General features: G+C 52.5%; 1 protein-coding gene across 3 annotated transcripts; it reads right to left on the bottom strand.

Annotated features, from left to right (window-relative positions):
• Positions 1-259: 259 nt before the first annotated feature.
• LOC128811630 (probable serine/threonine-protein kinase dyrk2) lies at positions 260-15,157 on the bottom strand. 3 transcript variants are annotated; one of them, XM_053985391.1, is made up of 5 exons: positions 15,067-15,157; positions 5,126-5,557; positions 3,763-4,092; positions 3,271-3,431; positions 260-2,449 (listed from the first exon to the last, which is right to left on the bottom strand). In XM_053985391.1, exons 1-5 carry the CDS (start codon positions 15,131-15,133, stop codon positions 2,405-2,407), a joined length of 1,035 nt encoding a protein of 344 aa, XP_053841366.1. In that variant the 5' UTR covers positions 15,134-15,157; the 3' UTR covers positions 260-2,404. The 3 variants fall into 3 exon arrangements, with proteins under 3 accessions (XP_053841366.1, XP_053841367.1, XP_053841368.1); XM_053985392.1 differs by having other exon boundaries at positions 5,126-5,554; XM_053985393.1 differs by lacking the exon at positions 260-2,449 and adding an exon at positions 2,826-3,136.
• Positions 15,158-16,175: the final 1,018 nt, after the last annotated feature.

The raw sequence follows: 16,175 nt of genomic DNA, 5'->3' as shown, positions 1-16,175 counted from the left end.
ATTTAATCTGATTTAACTGTATACATATTAATCTCACTTGACTCAGACCAGGAATGACCCTGACAAGAAGGAGCACAGGCAGGGGGTGGTGTCCTTCTGAACTGTCAGAGCTGTGGTTCATGGCTGTCTAGCATTTTCCAGTTATCAGCTCTGTGAGTCTTTGTGCCCCAAACTGCTGCTGTTTAACTATCACAGGATTCATTGTGATCTATAAAAGCTTTTCAGTTAGATGTTTGCAATGACAACATGAGGACTGAGACACTTTTGGCATTTGTAACTTTATTGCAGAAAAAAAAAAATTTCCACTATCAACATATTTTACAAACAAAGTTGCACTTTGGTGTTGGGTGAGTTTTTCCTCACCCCTTTCCCCTGCACAGCGATGCATGGGAAACTAGAACAGCCAGCCTTTGCCCTTTTGATTGTGTGCAGACACACTTCCCAGATATGCCAGCCTGCACCAGTTCCAGCCAGGATGGAGTTCTATTTTCCACCACTAACTTGCCAACTTTGTGCCGAAAACCAGTAGCACCCTGCCCTCCGGCAGGGGAAACAAGTCTGTAGCTAGGGAGATTGCTCTGTGCAGACAATGCTTGATACAAAAGCTTTGGAGTTGTGACAATTGCTCTTTAGTTCTCATGCAATCATAGGAGAGAACCAACCCTCTTCCCTATTTTACTGGGCATCAATACACAGATGGAAGGCCAAACTGAAGCCCAACTGCACTGCAGCCATTTGTCAGCCACACTGGAAGCAGCAACACAGGGAGGAGGAACTGCTGCCTTATCCAGTTCATCTATTTGACCCAGACTGGTTCTGCTCCACCTTTGGGCTTTCCAGGTAACTTGAGCTCAGCTGATGGGGAATTTGCCCTTTCCCTGCTACAACAGCACTGGGGGGAAAAAAAAGGTACTTTTGCAAGTGAGGCCTGGTATCTGTCCTTTGTGGGGTTCAGTGATGTTGTTACTGAAAGGAGAGGAGAAACTGAGGCTTGTAGAGCAATGTGGCAGATAAACTCTAGCCCTTGCTGTATCCTGAGGGAGCAACTGGCTTAGTCAAAAATCAAACACTCTAGAGAAGGCATGTGTTTGCATTTACCTGCAGTCAAATGTGAGCTAGAAAACAGGAGCAGGTGTAATTACATGAAGATTGTCATGGCACACACACTCGGTCTTTCTGAGGCAAGGGCACCAAAAGCTCCTCTGATTTACACTCAGAGGCTCCGGTCTATGGGTTTCCTTGAGAGGCCTCAAGAGCCTTGGATGCAGTCTACAGCAGTGATATTTTGAGGCAAAAGTGCAGAATCTAATCAGCATAACACTAAGAAAGGGAAGGGGAGGAAGGCACCTACATCCAGGATCTGTCCTCATGACAAGACACCAACTGGTTCAAAAGACCAACATCAGAAAGTAGAGGAGCTCTGACCTTGCATAGCACAGGAGGGTGAGCGAAGCACCAGCTTTGTACAACAACTTCCAGCAACCACATGCTAGAAGCAAAATGGGAGGTACCTGAGGAAAGGCTTGTGTTAGCCCAGGCAGGGAAATGGACTAAAGCATTTACTGAGCCTGGGAAAGGAGTTTAGACATATGCCAAAAGCATCAAGTGTAGGAGACACGGTTTCCTAATTTTGGTGAGGCCAAATTAGTGTGTCTAATTTGCAATAGACTGAGTCCTGTCAAGCTCGGTTAAGCTAACATTATGTTCAATTTCCTCCCAGCAACTTCAAAGCAACATCAAGTAACAGGGGCACTTCTCCAGTGGCCACAAAACTGTTTTCCCTGGTTGAAGAGAAAAGGTATGCATCTAGGAAGAAAGCAGAGTAGTCTTTTATCCTCTTGTAGGTGTTTCAGGATGGGTAATGCCAATCCTGGGACTAAAGCTGAAACAGGAACAAAAAAAAGTGCAAGAAAACCCCCGAAACAAACAACCTTAAAAATACAGAACAAGAGGGAACCCAAGAGAACTGACTTCCACATCCTTGGCTTCCTCAGAAAACAGCAGTCTCCTTTGCTGGCACTGTGCTGACACCACCAGTGTTAAGAGCCCTAGTCTGAAACACTTGCTCACCTCCTTTGAAGGCAGCAGCCACCAAGATCAACAGAAGAGATCCATGCAGAACACCATGGCAAAGATTGTCTTGGCTAATTGGTTGCCACACTAAAAGGAGGAGACACCTCTTCAGGGCATTGTTTTGAGGAGAGTCTGGAGAAGAGGGTCAGACTTGGGCTCTGATTCGCAGCATAGAAACTTCAACACTGAACTATTTAAAATGTCTAAAACCAAAAACCATCTGAAAAGGATCTTTCAGTTGTGTGCAAATCACAGCCCCTCATTCCTCAGCAGATCATCTGGGACCAAGTCCTCAAGGCCTTTTCCTCTGGGCAGTAGACAGCCTGGTTGCCTAGTAGCTGTAGAGGGAGAGAGGGGTGTCCTCCATCATGTCATCCTAGAAGCAGAGAAGAGGGTGCTTTAATGAGATGTCTGCACGGTGGCATCATGGTCCCAGCCTGGGAGACTGCTGTGCAGGCAGCACAGCCTTCTCAGCCACACTGTCACAGCGTGGCCATCTGCCCAGCCATCCACCTAAATGCTGTCACTGTGCAGTTCCTGGATCTTTGGACTGTCAGTCTCCCTCCTGCTGCAGCATTTGGAGAGAAGAGGTGTGTGCAGGAACTGCCTGCCTGCTGCAGGGATGTGGAAAACTCTGGCTGTTGAAAACTCCACTCAGCTTGAAGCAGTATCAGCTTGCTTGCTTAGCTGCAGTACTCCTCTGTTCCAGAAAGTTCAGGGAGTTATTTGCAGCTTCCTCAGAGCTATCCAGCCCCTGGAACCCTCATATATTTTTATATTCCCAAAGGGTCAAACACAGACAGACAGACAGACAGACAGACAGACAACCTCCCTGGAACAGAGCATAAAATCTGCTTTGTCATTGTTACAAAGCAAATATATCAGAAAACAGGAGGAGAGGTTAGGAAGGTGTCATTTCAGGACAAGCCTGGATGGAGCTCTCCTTCCTCTCTCTAACCTCTCAGCATTCCCCTGCAGAGTGAGGGGAAGGCAGAGAGCTTCTTTAGTGCCCAGCCTTGAGACTTGCTGTCTTGACTCAAACCTTGGATGGAAGGAGAGGGACCTAAGGAGGAACAGGAGTGTGTGATCAGCATTGGTGCTGCTGCAAAAAACCCAAAGCATTGCTAATGAAGGAGAACTGCAAAGCAGCCAGTGGCAAGCCAGCCCACATGGGGCCGGGCTGAAGGCACGACTCACCATGGGCAGGTCCTGCAGGCGCCGGAACTCCATGCGGTTGTTGTGCTGGCGGTATCGCAAGAAGCCCACCAGGCCCAGGATGCCCACCATGACAATGAAGACGGAGATCACAGTGATTACCAAGGGATCAGCCCTCGCTTTACCAGCCAGATTGGGTAGTTCTGCAAGGAGACCAAGGGAATGAGGCCAAAGGAGTGCCTTCAAGGGCTGGAACAGCAAAGCTTTGTCTTTTCTGGTTCTGATCAGTGCAACCAAGAGGCAATTTGAGGTGCTCCAGCCCTTTGCCGTGTTTTGTGAGAACAGGTACAAAACAATTACAGAATCTATCAGGCTGGAAAAGACCTCTGTGATTATCAGTCCAACCTATGACCTAACCCCACCTTGTCAACCAGACCATGGCATTGAGTGCCACATCCAGTCTTTCCTTAAACACCTCCAGGGACGGTGACTCCACCACCTCCCTGGGCAGCCCCTTAAAAGCAGAGCATTTACCTGAATTGTTATCATCACCAACATCCAGCACAGAAGTCTTCTCATGCCTGGGCTCCAATGACTGTGCCAGTGTAGGCGTGCTGGTGGGGATGGCAGCTGTGCTGGCAGACGTGGAGCTGGTCACGAGGGGTGTCACTGTCACAGTACTGGAGGCAGTAGCAAAGGATGTGCTCCGTACAATGGAGATGGGAGCAGAGGAAGTTCTGGACTCCACAGTGCTCTCCTCTGTGGCACCCACAGGGACCGTTCCTGGTTTCGTTTCAGACCTTGCTGCTGTGGGCCTCAGGGTCTGCCCATCCAAAAGCCTTGACTGTGAGCTGTTAGTTGTTGCTGCAAAATAGGAACAAGCAGTTATTTCAAAGGATCCAGTGCAAGCACACTGTTCTGTGGGACTGGACAAGATAGAAGCAAGACTGTAAGAAAGACTACTGGGACTATAGGAATAGTAGCTTATTGTCAAACCTTTGGAAAACAAGCAGAACCTTTAGCACAGCCACAACTGAGCCACGCTATAACCCACAGTGCTTAGAAAGTCATCTCAGTTTTCATATGTGCCAATCTGCAATGTCAGCCAACCTCAGCTGGGCCCACAAGGCCTGTCTTTGGGGACAAGCAGACAAGCTCAAACAACTCTACACACAGCTGGGGATCACCCCAGAGCAAGACACTGCCAGGGAGCACAAAGGGGGCTGCCCAGGGACTGCATAGCAGCATCCCCTGAGGCTGTGTCAGTGTGTCACAGAACGGCAGGACCATGTCACACAAGCCAGGGGAAACAATGCAGTTGTGCATGAACACCATGTAAAACAGTGATCAATCAGTATCTGCTTTGCATTAGGGGTTTGTGACAGCCTGGCAAGGCCCCAGGATGGACAAAATTGGAATTGCAGACCCTGTAGCCAGTCCCCATGCTGCCCAGAGGGATCTAAAGGTAGGGTAGGGTTTCCTGAGGTTGCCCAGGGATGGATGAGCTGTCACTTGTGCTTGCCCATCTCCATGTTTTGTGTAAAGGGAGAGTGTGTTTCTCCAGGGAGGCTCCCATTGAGCCCCCAGCCCTGATGCCAGAAAGGCCCAGCTGGGCAGTGTTGTTAAAGCATGTTGTTTCAGATTAGATATATGAAGGATGTCCCTGCACACAATCAATCAGAAAGCAGCCAGCACAATTAATACCAAAATTAATGACATTTGCAAAGAGGATGCTGAACTAACATCTTTGCAAATAAGTTGCACTGAACTGGCTCTGCTTAGTGTCTCATTCCCTTCTTCTCCCTCTCTCCAGTTAGCAGGAGAGTGCTCAGACATTTCCAGATTGTGCATCCTTGAGGCAGGATTCTGTGCAAAGGCAGTAAAGGCAAAACCTCACCCGGCACAGTGTTCAGAGGAGGCGTGGGGGTTGCACTGCTGCCATCATCCATTTCTTCAGTCGTGCTGAAAGGCTCTGTGGCTTCATGGCTGGGCTGGTTTTCTTCCAGAGTGCTGGCAGTCAAGGTAGGGGAGGGGATTTCAGTGCTGCTGTTGACTGACAAGCTCATGTTGTCATGCTCAGGATGTGTAACTGTGATGTCCCCAGGACTGGCAGTAGTATAAGCCTGCAGTCTCTCTGCCTTGGAGCCTGCCATGGGGGTGGTGGGGATGAAGGCATCGTCCGCCTCTGTAGTGTGAGCCCCAGTGGCACTGAGTGTTGCAGCAGTCAGGTTTTTCTCCAGGCTTGTCTGAGGAATGGCAGTAGTCACTGGGCTGAAGTCAGAGGCTTCCCTTGGTGACACCAAGGCCTCTGCTGTCTTCTGACCCTCTGCTGTGGAACAGAGAAGTTTGTCAGAGATCCCACAGTGAGAGAAGAAACAGAGGGGAAAGACAGGAATGGAACCTCTTTATCCCCTTAATTCCAATTCCAGCACAGGTTCACACTTGGGAAAAGGATTCAAACAGCTCCTCTGTCCTCCTGGTTTTTGAGGCAGGGACCTGTTCTAGGGGAGTTTTTCTTTACCCTCCTCTCTCTCCAGTCCTGTGCTGTTGTTCTCTAGGGTCAGCACCACCAATCCCTCTATCCTCAAGCAACTTTTAAAACTTTTTTAGAGAATTTGGATTTGTTAAAAGTATCACCTGAGACCTGATTCTGTAAGAAATTTAGATAAGTCTTCTTTGGTTCATTGAGAAAGAGTGAAAAGTGGTGCTGAAAAAATACAAATGAGGAAAATGTGGAAGAAGACTCTCTAGCTCCCCTGGCCCAATGAAATGGAGAGAAGTGATATTTACAAAGACTGCAAATGGCAAAGGCAGAGCACATATTGTGAGTCACCTTAGTAGTAGTGTGGGATTCTGCTGGAGGGAAAGGTGAAATGGGTAGCAAGAGTACAACAGCTTACAGGGCTGGGGGTGTGCTTTGGGAGGTGCCTTTTGGAGCTATTTATGAACACATCACCAGCATGAAATACAACTGTTGTCATAGAAATGGGGAGCTACTCAGCCTCCCACTACAGCAAAAAAGGGCAGCCTCCCTGAAGGGAACTTGCAGCAAGCAAGGATCCCCCCAGATCCACAGCTGCTAGATAGTGTGACAGCATACGGGAGGAGGAAAACCACAAGGCTCTTACACTGCCTGTTCATAAACACAAATCCTGTGAGGGTTTTTCAGGGTATAAACAGGAAGAAAACAGAAAAATGTACCCACATCAGGATGGACTCTCCAATTTAAAAAGTCTCATAGTCAATATTTTGACAATTTCTGTTAACGTTTCTATCCAAGCCACAGAGGACTGATGAGCTAATTACAGAAAAAAATAAAGGTACTGAAGCAAATCCATCATCATGTCCCTTTCTCCCCACAGTGAAGAAGCATCCAAAGTAGATGCTATCAGCAAGAAACATTCATCTACCAACAAAGCAGCCCATTCTTATACTGTTTTGGGGAAATTTCAGCAGTTTTTAAAAGCTCTTCAGAACAGACAGAGTTATCAGAACTCTTCTCCAGCTACAGCACTTAACAGGCCCTAAAAAAAGACACAATACATCGCTTTCTCAAGACCTTTGCAGTACCCTCACCAGCTGGAGAATTCAAAGCCCTGGAGCAGCCTGATGGAGCTGTGCTTCCCCAGCCCGGGGCCCCAGTCCCAGGAGGGCTCCTGCAGGGATGCACAACCCTGCTCGGCACATTCAGAGAACCAGCTCTCACAGGGAACCGCAGCTGGAGCAACTTAAACGTGAAGACCAAAGGCCTGAGTGATGCTCCCTTTGGCCTCGCCTGGATCCAGATGTGCACGGCCAGAAGATGCCTCCAAATAAAGCGAGCTGCTCTGCCGTGAAGCTCAGGCATAGGACACATCACTAACACCTGGAAGGAAAAGAGCTGAGTGCTGGGTTTCCTGGGACCAGGCACCAAAAGGCACAGGTCTTCATGTGACAATTTCCAGCCCTAAACACAGCACTGCTATTGAGCACGGGGTGGGATCTCACCAGCTCCGGATGCTGGCTGGGCACTGGCGGATGCTTGCTCAGTAAACAAACAGCCCTACCTGCTCCTACACAGCCAGAGACATAGAGCCGTGCTGTCACCGTGGGGTAAACAGGAAAGGTGGTGGCCAGGTGCCTGGCCAGTGGCAAGCCTGGCTATGTGCTGCTCTGAATAGCTGGCCTGTGTCCGGAACAGTCTCTCACGGGGTGGCAAGTCATGACTTGAGTCATGCAGAAAAAGGAATTGTAGAGAGCTGTCTTGGACAAAGGCCTGAGCAACCTTGCAGCCACCATTCCAGTTTCCGACTAGAAAAGTGATAGGCAAGAGGGTGCTAATGTCTTTACAAGCAGCTCGATGGGTGAGGGTCTTTAGGAGAAATGGGTCTTAATGTCTCTTCCCACCTCAAGGTGCAAAATTCATTGCAGAACCCAGTCTGAATTTCTGCTGTATCCGCAGAACCCGGGTAGCCTGAACTTTGAGGGAAAATGGGTGATTTTGTGCACAAAAGGAAAGTCAGAAGGAAGGCAGATGAGTTTGGGCCCTACACTCCAGGACACCTCCCCGCATGCCAGGAACTGGCATCCCTGCCACGAGGTGCTGTGGGACAGGAGGGCTTTTGGGGACAAGCAGCTCCCCCCACCCCGCTGCACGCACAGCTTCCTGCTGTCTGCAAGAGGGAGGGCCAGTGGGACTGCCATTTCCCTAAGCTCTTCTCTCCGAGAAGCCACTTGGCTTCTTCCCACAAAATTATCTAGTGTCCATCGCTGCAAAAGCAAATGGTTCCCGGGTGGATGGCCCGCTCTGGCTCCGGTTTAATACAGCACTGTGGTGTCTAAAACCTGGTTTGTAGAGAATTGCAGAAGACATTTTAAATTAGCAGGGGAGAGGAACAAGGGACTGGCTTTGAGTATGGCAAGTGTTGATGGCACCTCAATTAGCAAGTCATCCAGCCCAGCACATCACAGCACACCCAGCTCAGGAAACAAAGGAGAGCCTAATCCAGACTAACACAAGAATTCAAGACATTAAGAGATGATGGTGGGAAGATAGCGAATGGAGGAGCCTTAGAATGGCCAAGGAAACAAAGGACTGAGTAAATCCTGATCACCCGGGGACAGGCAGACAAAAGATTCCCATCACCCATCTGTCAGCTCCTAAAGGGTAAGGGCTCATCGAAAGCCAGCACACAGTCATCAAGCAAAGCACCTGGGGAAATCCCCCAGAGGTGCAACTTGTACCTTGTGAACTGTAGGTGTTAAAAGGTACAAGCGCTGAGTTTTACTTCAGTTTCAGTTTAAAATAAAACCACTCCTCCAAAGGGCCTTGCTGCAATGACACAGCTTTGTTTGCCAGTTTTATCATCCATCCAAAAGGGCAACCTACTGCCACGCAAACGAAACCCGGGGCAAAGCCTGGGTTACAGAGGGGAGAGCAGAGCACTGCTGCAGCTGCTTGTGCTGGGGGGAGACCCAGGTCTGCTCTGGAGCTTGGTACCCAACAGCTCGGAAAATCCCCAGCTCCAGCCCAGTTGTTGCTGCCCCAGTCACTGGGTGCTGATGGTTTTAGCTGTTTATCAGTTACCTATAGAGACGCAGGTCAGAGCTCGTTTCTCTGGAGTTTTCCTGGAGAAACTCTGCTTCCTGCAGCACATGCCAGGAAAGCCATGGCTGTACTGCCTAAGGCATCGCCCTCACCAGCTTCAGGAGACAAGAGGGAACCTTCTTGTTTCAGATGCAAATGGAAAGAGTTAGTGTGAATGCTTCACCTTTTCTGTGATTCTCCAAGACCTGATAGTTGCAGCATCCCAGGACAGCTGGGAAAGGTGCACTCACCCTTGAATCCATAACAGAGCAGCTACGACTGTCCCAGGATCTGTAAGCAAGACCTCTGACCACAAGAATATCTCTTTCCCTGATAGGGGACCAAGGGTGAGCTTTCTTGGTTACACTTCAGCCTGCTGAAGCAGAGCTGGTCCCCTGGCTACAGCCCCACTCCTGCCCCGTGTCTGTGCTAACCCTCCAGGCTCAGCCTGTGCGTGGTGAGAAGCAGAGATCCCAGACCACATTAAGGCAGGGCTGGTGGATTTGGAGCAGCAGCTCCCATCAGACTGTGCTGACTGCAGTGACCTCTGTCTGGGAAACAAGAGGGGCAAAGGAAGAGAGTGGTCCCAGGGGAGGAGGGATGCAGCCAGCCAAGAAGCAGCCCCTGCACTGGACAAGGGTGGGAAACACTCCGAGCTCTTTGAGGGAAGGGAGGGCTCTGAACATCAGCCCACAGCTTCGACCCCTCTCTGGCATTGTCTGACAGCACTGAGCGACGTCCACGTATCAACCCAAGCTCCCACCAGCCCCAGAACAGACATGTTAAATTATGCCAAAACAGAGAGGAGTGAAGGAAGCCAGCTCTGCAAGAAATGGGGCCATTCCTGCCTTGTGCTCCCTGCCCAAGATTCAGGGCTGGGGCCAAGCGAGGGGCTGAGGAAGGTTTGCACAAGCAGCACAGAGTCACTGCTGTGCCAGGGTAGTCACACGGAGTGGAGATCGTGGTCTCCATCCTCTGCCACAGCAGCCACCCCACCATCTATTTGCTTCTCAGAATAAAGCAATGACATAGAGCAGGGCCTCAGCTGGACAAGCCTCTCAACAAGCTTCTGCCACAATCCTCCTGCCACTCTCAGCAGCATCCTCTGCACCCTCCTTCCTGTCTGACAGAAACAGCAGCCTGAGCTCCCCAAAGGTCAACACCAACCTAGCTCCAATCATAGACCTGAACACTTTTAAAAATCCCTTTTAGGATGAGATGAAGGTGAGGAAGCCCATGGCAGGCTGGCTCCTGGGGACTGAGGGAGAAAGAAGGGGAGCAGGGTGCAGGCTGCAGCCACCACTGGAAAAAGTGCACAGAGTCCCATGTGAGAGCTAAGCACAAAGATGAGAAGGATTCACCCAGGATTCCAGAGAAAGTGCCCATGGGAGCAGGACTCCCTGGTGTTGATGTATCCTCCTGCACAGGCTGTCACTGTCTGAGGATAGCACCTCACTTAAATCAGCTTCCTACAGAATGCATGTCAAATCACTGCTCTGATTCATTGAAAAGGCACCCAAACCCTTCTACAATGCTATTTTGGTGCATTAAATGAAATCAATTTCCATTTAAGTGTAACAGCTCCACTCCCAAACAACCTAGTAAAATGGAAAAATACAATGTTTAAAAAGTAAAAGCATAAACTATAACCTGTATGTATCAAAGCAGTTATATCTTACTGCTTAGCAAAGTGCTTCATTAAGTGTAGAAATTATCTTTTGTTGCCAGTTATTACATTTTATGGTTACCAATCAACAGTAATTAGACAATCTCTTCAAGGAAAAAAAAACACTTGAGTATAAATGCAAATAAAACCATATAGAGGGATTTAAAACCAAGGCTCTTCATTTCATTTAAAAGCAGAATTGGAATAGCTCCTGATTAGATACTAGCTAAGCCTGATCTCTTTTCCTGGAATAATAATAATAAAAAAAAACAAACAAGCAACAGAAGAGATTCCTGGAGCCCTTCAGGAAGGTGCCAGATGCACCCAGAGATGCTGTAGAGCAAACACCCTCATGGTGATGAAGCAAGCTCAGAGACAGGATCCGGTACAAGGGGCAGCTGCTATGTAAGCTCAGCTCATTGGATACCTTGCAGGACCTCGATGGAAGCAGGATGCCAGAGGGGTTGCATTTGCCACAGGCTTCAGTGCTCTCTCTGCCAGGGCTGATGCCCAGACTGTCCCCATCCCCATCCTGGCTGAGAGAGGCTGAACAGACTCCCTCCCTCTGCTTGAGGAGTCCAGGCGGGAGGCGTAGGCACGGATCCGACCCTGTAGCCTGCTTGGGGACCACGTGAAGCTCTTCATTGCAGCAGTTTAATTCATTGCACCCCTCGTGGCCTCTGCGAGCTGCTCTGCAGGCTCCAAAACTGGAGGGGATGAACTGGGGGTGCTGAGCACCCAGTTCAGCCCTGGAGAGCTGCCAGGCCAGGCACGCTGCAAAGCAAGGGCTGAGGTAAGGGACAGGAATAGAAACCAGGTCTCCTGACTGGGAAGGCAGGTGGCCACGAGCAGAGCATGAGACAGGGGCTGATTAGATATGGGGTGCTGAGCGAGTGTGGCACTGGGGAGGGATAGCCCAGCACCCAACCTGCCCAGGCAGGCAGGAAGATGATTCCTCAGGGCATCTGTGGATACTGGGCCACAGGCTTGAACCACGGGGAAACAAAAAAGGGAGGCAGTGCTACCACCTCAACAGATGGCACTGCACTGGGAACCAGGACAACCAGCCAACGGTGGCATGGCAGAGCAGGGCAGAGCAAGAGCTATGGGAACAGGGATGAGCAGCCCTGGAAACAGCACTATAAATGCCAAGCACAGGTACTTCAGTACTAGGAAAACCCATAAAACACCACAGAAACAGCACAGCCCAGAGCACACAGTATTGGGGCAGCACCAGCCTGATCACTTCCTGCAGGAACAGCACCCCAGGGTGTCACGCTTTGCTTGGCTCTGCCACATGAGACCCTCCTCACACAGCCAGGGGGAGAGAAATGCAAAAATCTTCTTTCCTACAGGTTTGCAGGAGGGTCTATCACTGATCCCCCATTTAGAGGTGAGGGGGCTTATCCCAAATTTCTATGGGAGGGAAAAGGGAGAGCAGACTGCCTTGCTCAGCTACCATTGTCAGAGCAGCCAGTTATTTTCCATGGGTCACATACAGCTACAGAGCACCTTGCTTGGCAGGAAGGTGCCTGGGAGACTCCCCTGCTGTCTGGTTTTGTTCCTCAGTAGGGGACTGAGCAGAGATGAAGACTCCTTTGCCAGAAGCTGCTGGGCACACCCATGGCATGCAGGGCCTGGGAAGCCTGCCCTTCTCTGGGGTTGTGTAACTCCAGTAATACAGCAACAGCAGGGAGCTCTGGCATCAGCCAGCCTGGCCTTGCTTACCTCAGGAGTCACAGCTGCAGTGGAGGAAGCATTCACATCGTTAGGAGAAATTAATAAGCCAGTTGCCTTAATAGCAGTCCCGTCACAGCAGGGAGCCTACTCTCCAGTGCAGTGTGGGATGAACTGGGGGGAGTTTGGACATCAGGAAGCCTGCCCAGCCCTGAGCAGCCCTACAGGGCTTAGGATGTGACTCCAAACCTCAGTGGCACTGCGCCCTGTGAAAGCTGCCCCAGAGAGCATTGTGGGGATGATCACAGACCTGCGGCAAGAACTGTGTCTGTCCACCCAGAGGGTCTAGGTGGAAAGGAAGGAAGGACAGAGGCTTCTGTGCTTTAAATCGTCCCTGCTCCCCTTTGTCTGGAGGGATGGGGCCAAGGGAGCTGAAGGAGGTGAGTGCTTTGCCCCTGCCCAGCAGGTCAAGCCTTCTTGGAAGGGCAGCAGGGAGACAAGGCCCACCCTGTCCCTGGGGCTGAGGGAAAAGCATGTGTAGAAATGGCATCAAAGACTGATGGCATGACATGAAAAGTTGGGCTGGGAATGCAGGGTCACACAGCTGGAGGAAACACCCAGAGGAGAGGACCAAGCTGTGGCTCAGTTCTGGGTGCAGCAGAGCTGAAGCTCTCCTGTCAGGGTAGGGCCAAGTCCATCCACTTGTCCTTGCCGTGGGCAAACAAAGGGAAAAAATCACAGAAACTCGTCAGTGGGACCTTGAAGCAGACACACTGCCTTGCCTGTGTGCATGGCCCCGGTGGTGCCCACAGACGGGGCTTTATGTGCTCGTGCTGCTCCCAGCCCTGCTCTGCTCTCACTGCTTGCAAGGCAGCTCTGCACGGGAGGGAGAGGCACAAAAATGCCCAGACCAAAATTACTCGGGGTTTTATTTGTAAGGCTGATGGTGCTGGAGGAAGTGGATTTCCGCAGACAGTGAAGAAAGGCTGCATTGAGAGGCCGGGGTGGGCAGAGCACAGGAGAGCCTGAGCTCCTCTGTGGCCCTGCTGCAAACCCTGACAGGGAGTGGGAGCAGGCACTGCCTGACAGCAGGGGCAAAGGGAATCTGTGCTGGGAGCAGTGCAGAGAGCAGCTCATGGAGCTAGGATAAGCCCAGTTTTGGACAAATTTGTCTGGTACTGCTGACTTTGGGGCCAATATCTGGGTGAACTGTTCCTTTCCCCACCCCTGTCCTGCTGAGATTTTCTGGTGTCTCATTATGGGTTGTGCTTGCTAAGGGGCATTTTATTATTGGCAGCATCTCTTCCATCTATTTTCTATTTTCACAAAACATCCAGTCTTTCAACCACAGTTGGGATTAGGTAGCAAATTCAAAAACTATGAGGGCAAGGGCCAGGTCAGCTGCATAGGTACCATTTCCTGAGACTGTGAAGGATATTGGATTGGGACACTAAGCAACAAAGATCCCAGGAAAAACTCAGTGCAATATTAATTTCTGGTACATTCTGGCAGTTTGAATCTTGCAGCAAGAAGGTTTCTATGAGCCAGCTGGGGCAAGGGGCTCCCTGGGGTTTCCCAGTGTGAGACGAGACACGGGGCCAGAACATAGCCCCCGGCAGCTCAGAGCTCCTTCTCCTTCCAGCGGTGGAAATCCTGAATCCTTCCTTTGCCAGTGGCTGGTCACCTACCCACATCCCATCACAGCACAGCCACTCTCGAGTGGGGAGTGCAGCTTCGCCCACATAAAGAGCACTGGTTTGGGACCGCTCCCAGTGCTCAGCCTCAAACCCAGCCGCATCCGGCACCCAAAACCTCATCCTGAGTGCTACTCTCGCTGCTGGGGCTCAGCCCTACAGGCATCTATTCTAGGGTTTTCCCAGCCCTAATTAGTTACTAGAAACCGAGTTTCTGTGTGTTACCCCCTGGCTTCTATTGCTGCCGTCACGGTGCTGGGATCTGACCAGGATCTGGCCAAGGGTTTTTCTCAACGACAAAGAAGAAGAAACGTTTTGCTTTCTGTGCCCCAGGCAAGTCCCTAAATTGCACAGAGCCTTTGTCACTACCAGGGTCTCGGGGAAGGTGACAGCCCCCGATTTGGGGCACACTCCAGCCACGCGGCAAAGCTCGGTGGTGTCGGTGGACGGGTCTGTCAGCGCCACGCCGCAGACTGCGTCTGCCCACGTGGGGACGTGTTGATCGTAGAGCAGAGCCGAAATACGGCCCGGGAGTCTGCCCGGGGCCGGGGTCTGGTTCCTGCTCCGTCCCGAATAGTTCCATCCGTCCAGCCCCTCTCCCCGCAGGCACAGGGCCCTCGTCCCGTCGTGCTGGGGGAGGCGGCAGAGTTCGGGCTTTGTCCGGGCTTCCCTCGGGGGGAAGCTAAGCAGCGGCTCGTAGGCACCCGCGAGCTGCCGGGCGGGAGGCAGGAGGCTCGCAGGGCTGGATGCCGGAGGTCGAGCGCCTCCAGGACCGTCGCCCCCCTCCCCGCACATCCCCTCGGGATCCCGCCTGGCGGGAGGCGAGCCCGGGGGTGGCTCCGCCGGCGGGAGCAGCGCTGCCGGCAGCTGCCTTGTATGGGCAAGGCCGGGACCGGCGGCCGCGCTGCTGCCCGGAGCGCGGGGCCCACCCGGGACCCCCCCGAGCATCCTTGGGCCACCTCACCTGCGCGTCCGCCGGGGCCACTGCGCCCGGGTCCGTGGGCATTTCGCCCGAGTTCGGGGGGCAGGCCCGGGGCGCCGCTCTCCGGACGGGGAGCCCTGGGTGGAGGCTCTCCAGACCCTTCTCCCGCAGCCCCACCAGCGGGCGGAGGAGCCCGGGTCCCGGCGCTGCCCCGACGGCTGTCCCGGCGCTGCGCTCCCCGCCGCGGCGAGACCGACGGGATCCCTCGGTCAGCCCCCCCCGCCCCGGCACCCCTCGGCGGCCGCCCCGGTACCTGGCAGGGCGCAGAGCAGGCAGCAGGCGGCGGCGAGGTGGAGCAGGGCGCGCCGCGTCCCCTCCATGCTGGGCCGATCCGCGCTGGCTCCGCCGGCGGCACCGGGGCGGCGCCGGGGCGGGCCGGCGGCCGGGGCGGGGCGGGCGGCACGTGGTCCGGCCCCGACCCCGGAGGAGTGGGGAGGGGGCAGCTGCCGGCCCGGTACCCCACATCTCCGTGTCGGACAGCGCACTCTCGGTCCAGTCCCGATTCGTTCCCCGGTACCCTCGGTTCTGTTCGCACCGCCCCCAGCATCACCAGTTGCTCCCTGGCACTCTGGGTTCGGGCAGGACACCCTCGGTACAGTCCGACACCGGCCTCGGCATCCCCAAAGCGGTCACTCCTGGTTCGGACAGGACACCTCCAGTCCTGTCTTTGTTTTGTGAATCCTTAGCCCAGGTTTGCACCACCTCATCCCCCCACAGACAGTGGTTCAAGTAACCCCAGATGAGGATCTCACCAACTCCTTATCTGCTCTTGGCATCCCCAATTGTGCCTGACACCCCCAGTTCTGCCCCACGCAGGGATGGGAACAGCAGATGAGCCCAACGTGGGGCATCATCCTGGGGCCTCCGGGTAGTCTTAGGGTACCTGGCCAGGGCTCAGCCGGGTGCTCAATGTACCACGGCTGGTTTCTCAGGGCATCCTGCAGCCCCCGGGACATCCTATGGCTTCACATCCCTTCCAGCCTCTGGGGGGCTGGCCAGCCTCATCCAGGCGCTGTGCCGACTGAGCCATCCTTCAGGAAGTCTGACTGCTCTCTTCTGGCCAGTATTTCTGAAGAGGGCCCCATGTCATGGCCTGTGGTCTGTGCTGATCCTCTCTCAGTCTGCTTTGGCAGAGGTGTGGCTGTGGGTCCCCTTCTCCATCAGATCCCCGTGCCTACAGCACCAGGGGACAGAGGAGGAAAGTAGAAAAGGATATTAACCCAAGAGGTTTTGCCTCCCTTTTTCAATATGGAGCTGCTTGGTAGCTCCTGCTCTCAGTTCTGAGGTATAAGAGAGTTGATCTGATACAGAACTGATCATGCCTTTTACCAGCTTTAAAAGAAAAAGTAAAATTCAATCTTA

The sequence above is a fragment of the Vidua macroura genome, chromosome 9 (genome assembly GCF_024509145.1).
Source record: "Vidua macroura isolate BioBank_ID:100142 chromosome 9, ASM2450914v1, whole genome shotgun sequence".
Taxonomy (NCBI): Eukaryota; Metazoa; Chordata; class Aves; order Passeriformes; family Viduidae; genus Vidua; species Vidua macroura.
Note: the sequence above shows the minus strand (reverse complement) of the source record. Positions and strands in the feature narration are given on the sequence as shown.

What these genes read in the sequence shown, in the direction of transcription:
- LOC128811630 (XM_053985391.1), bottom strand. Translation starts at nt 15,133, where the DNA reads ATGGAGGGGACGCGGCGCGCCCTGCTCCACCTCGCCGCCGCCTGCTGC. An exon ending in TGGTGATGATAACAATTCAG is followed by an intron (nt 3,432 to 3,762) that starts GTAAATGCTCTG and finishes GTCTCCTTGCAG; the next exon opens with AACTACCCAATCTGGCTGGT. An exon ending in GCCTGCAGGACCTGCCCATG is followed by an intron (nt 2,450 to 3,270) that starts GTGAGTCGTGCC and finishes CTCTGCTTCTAG; the next exon opens with GATGACATGATGGAGGACAC.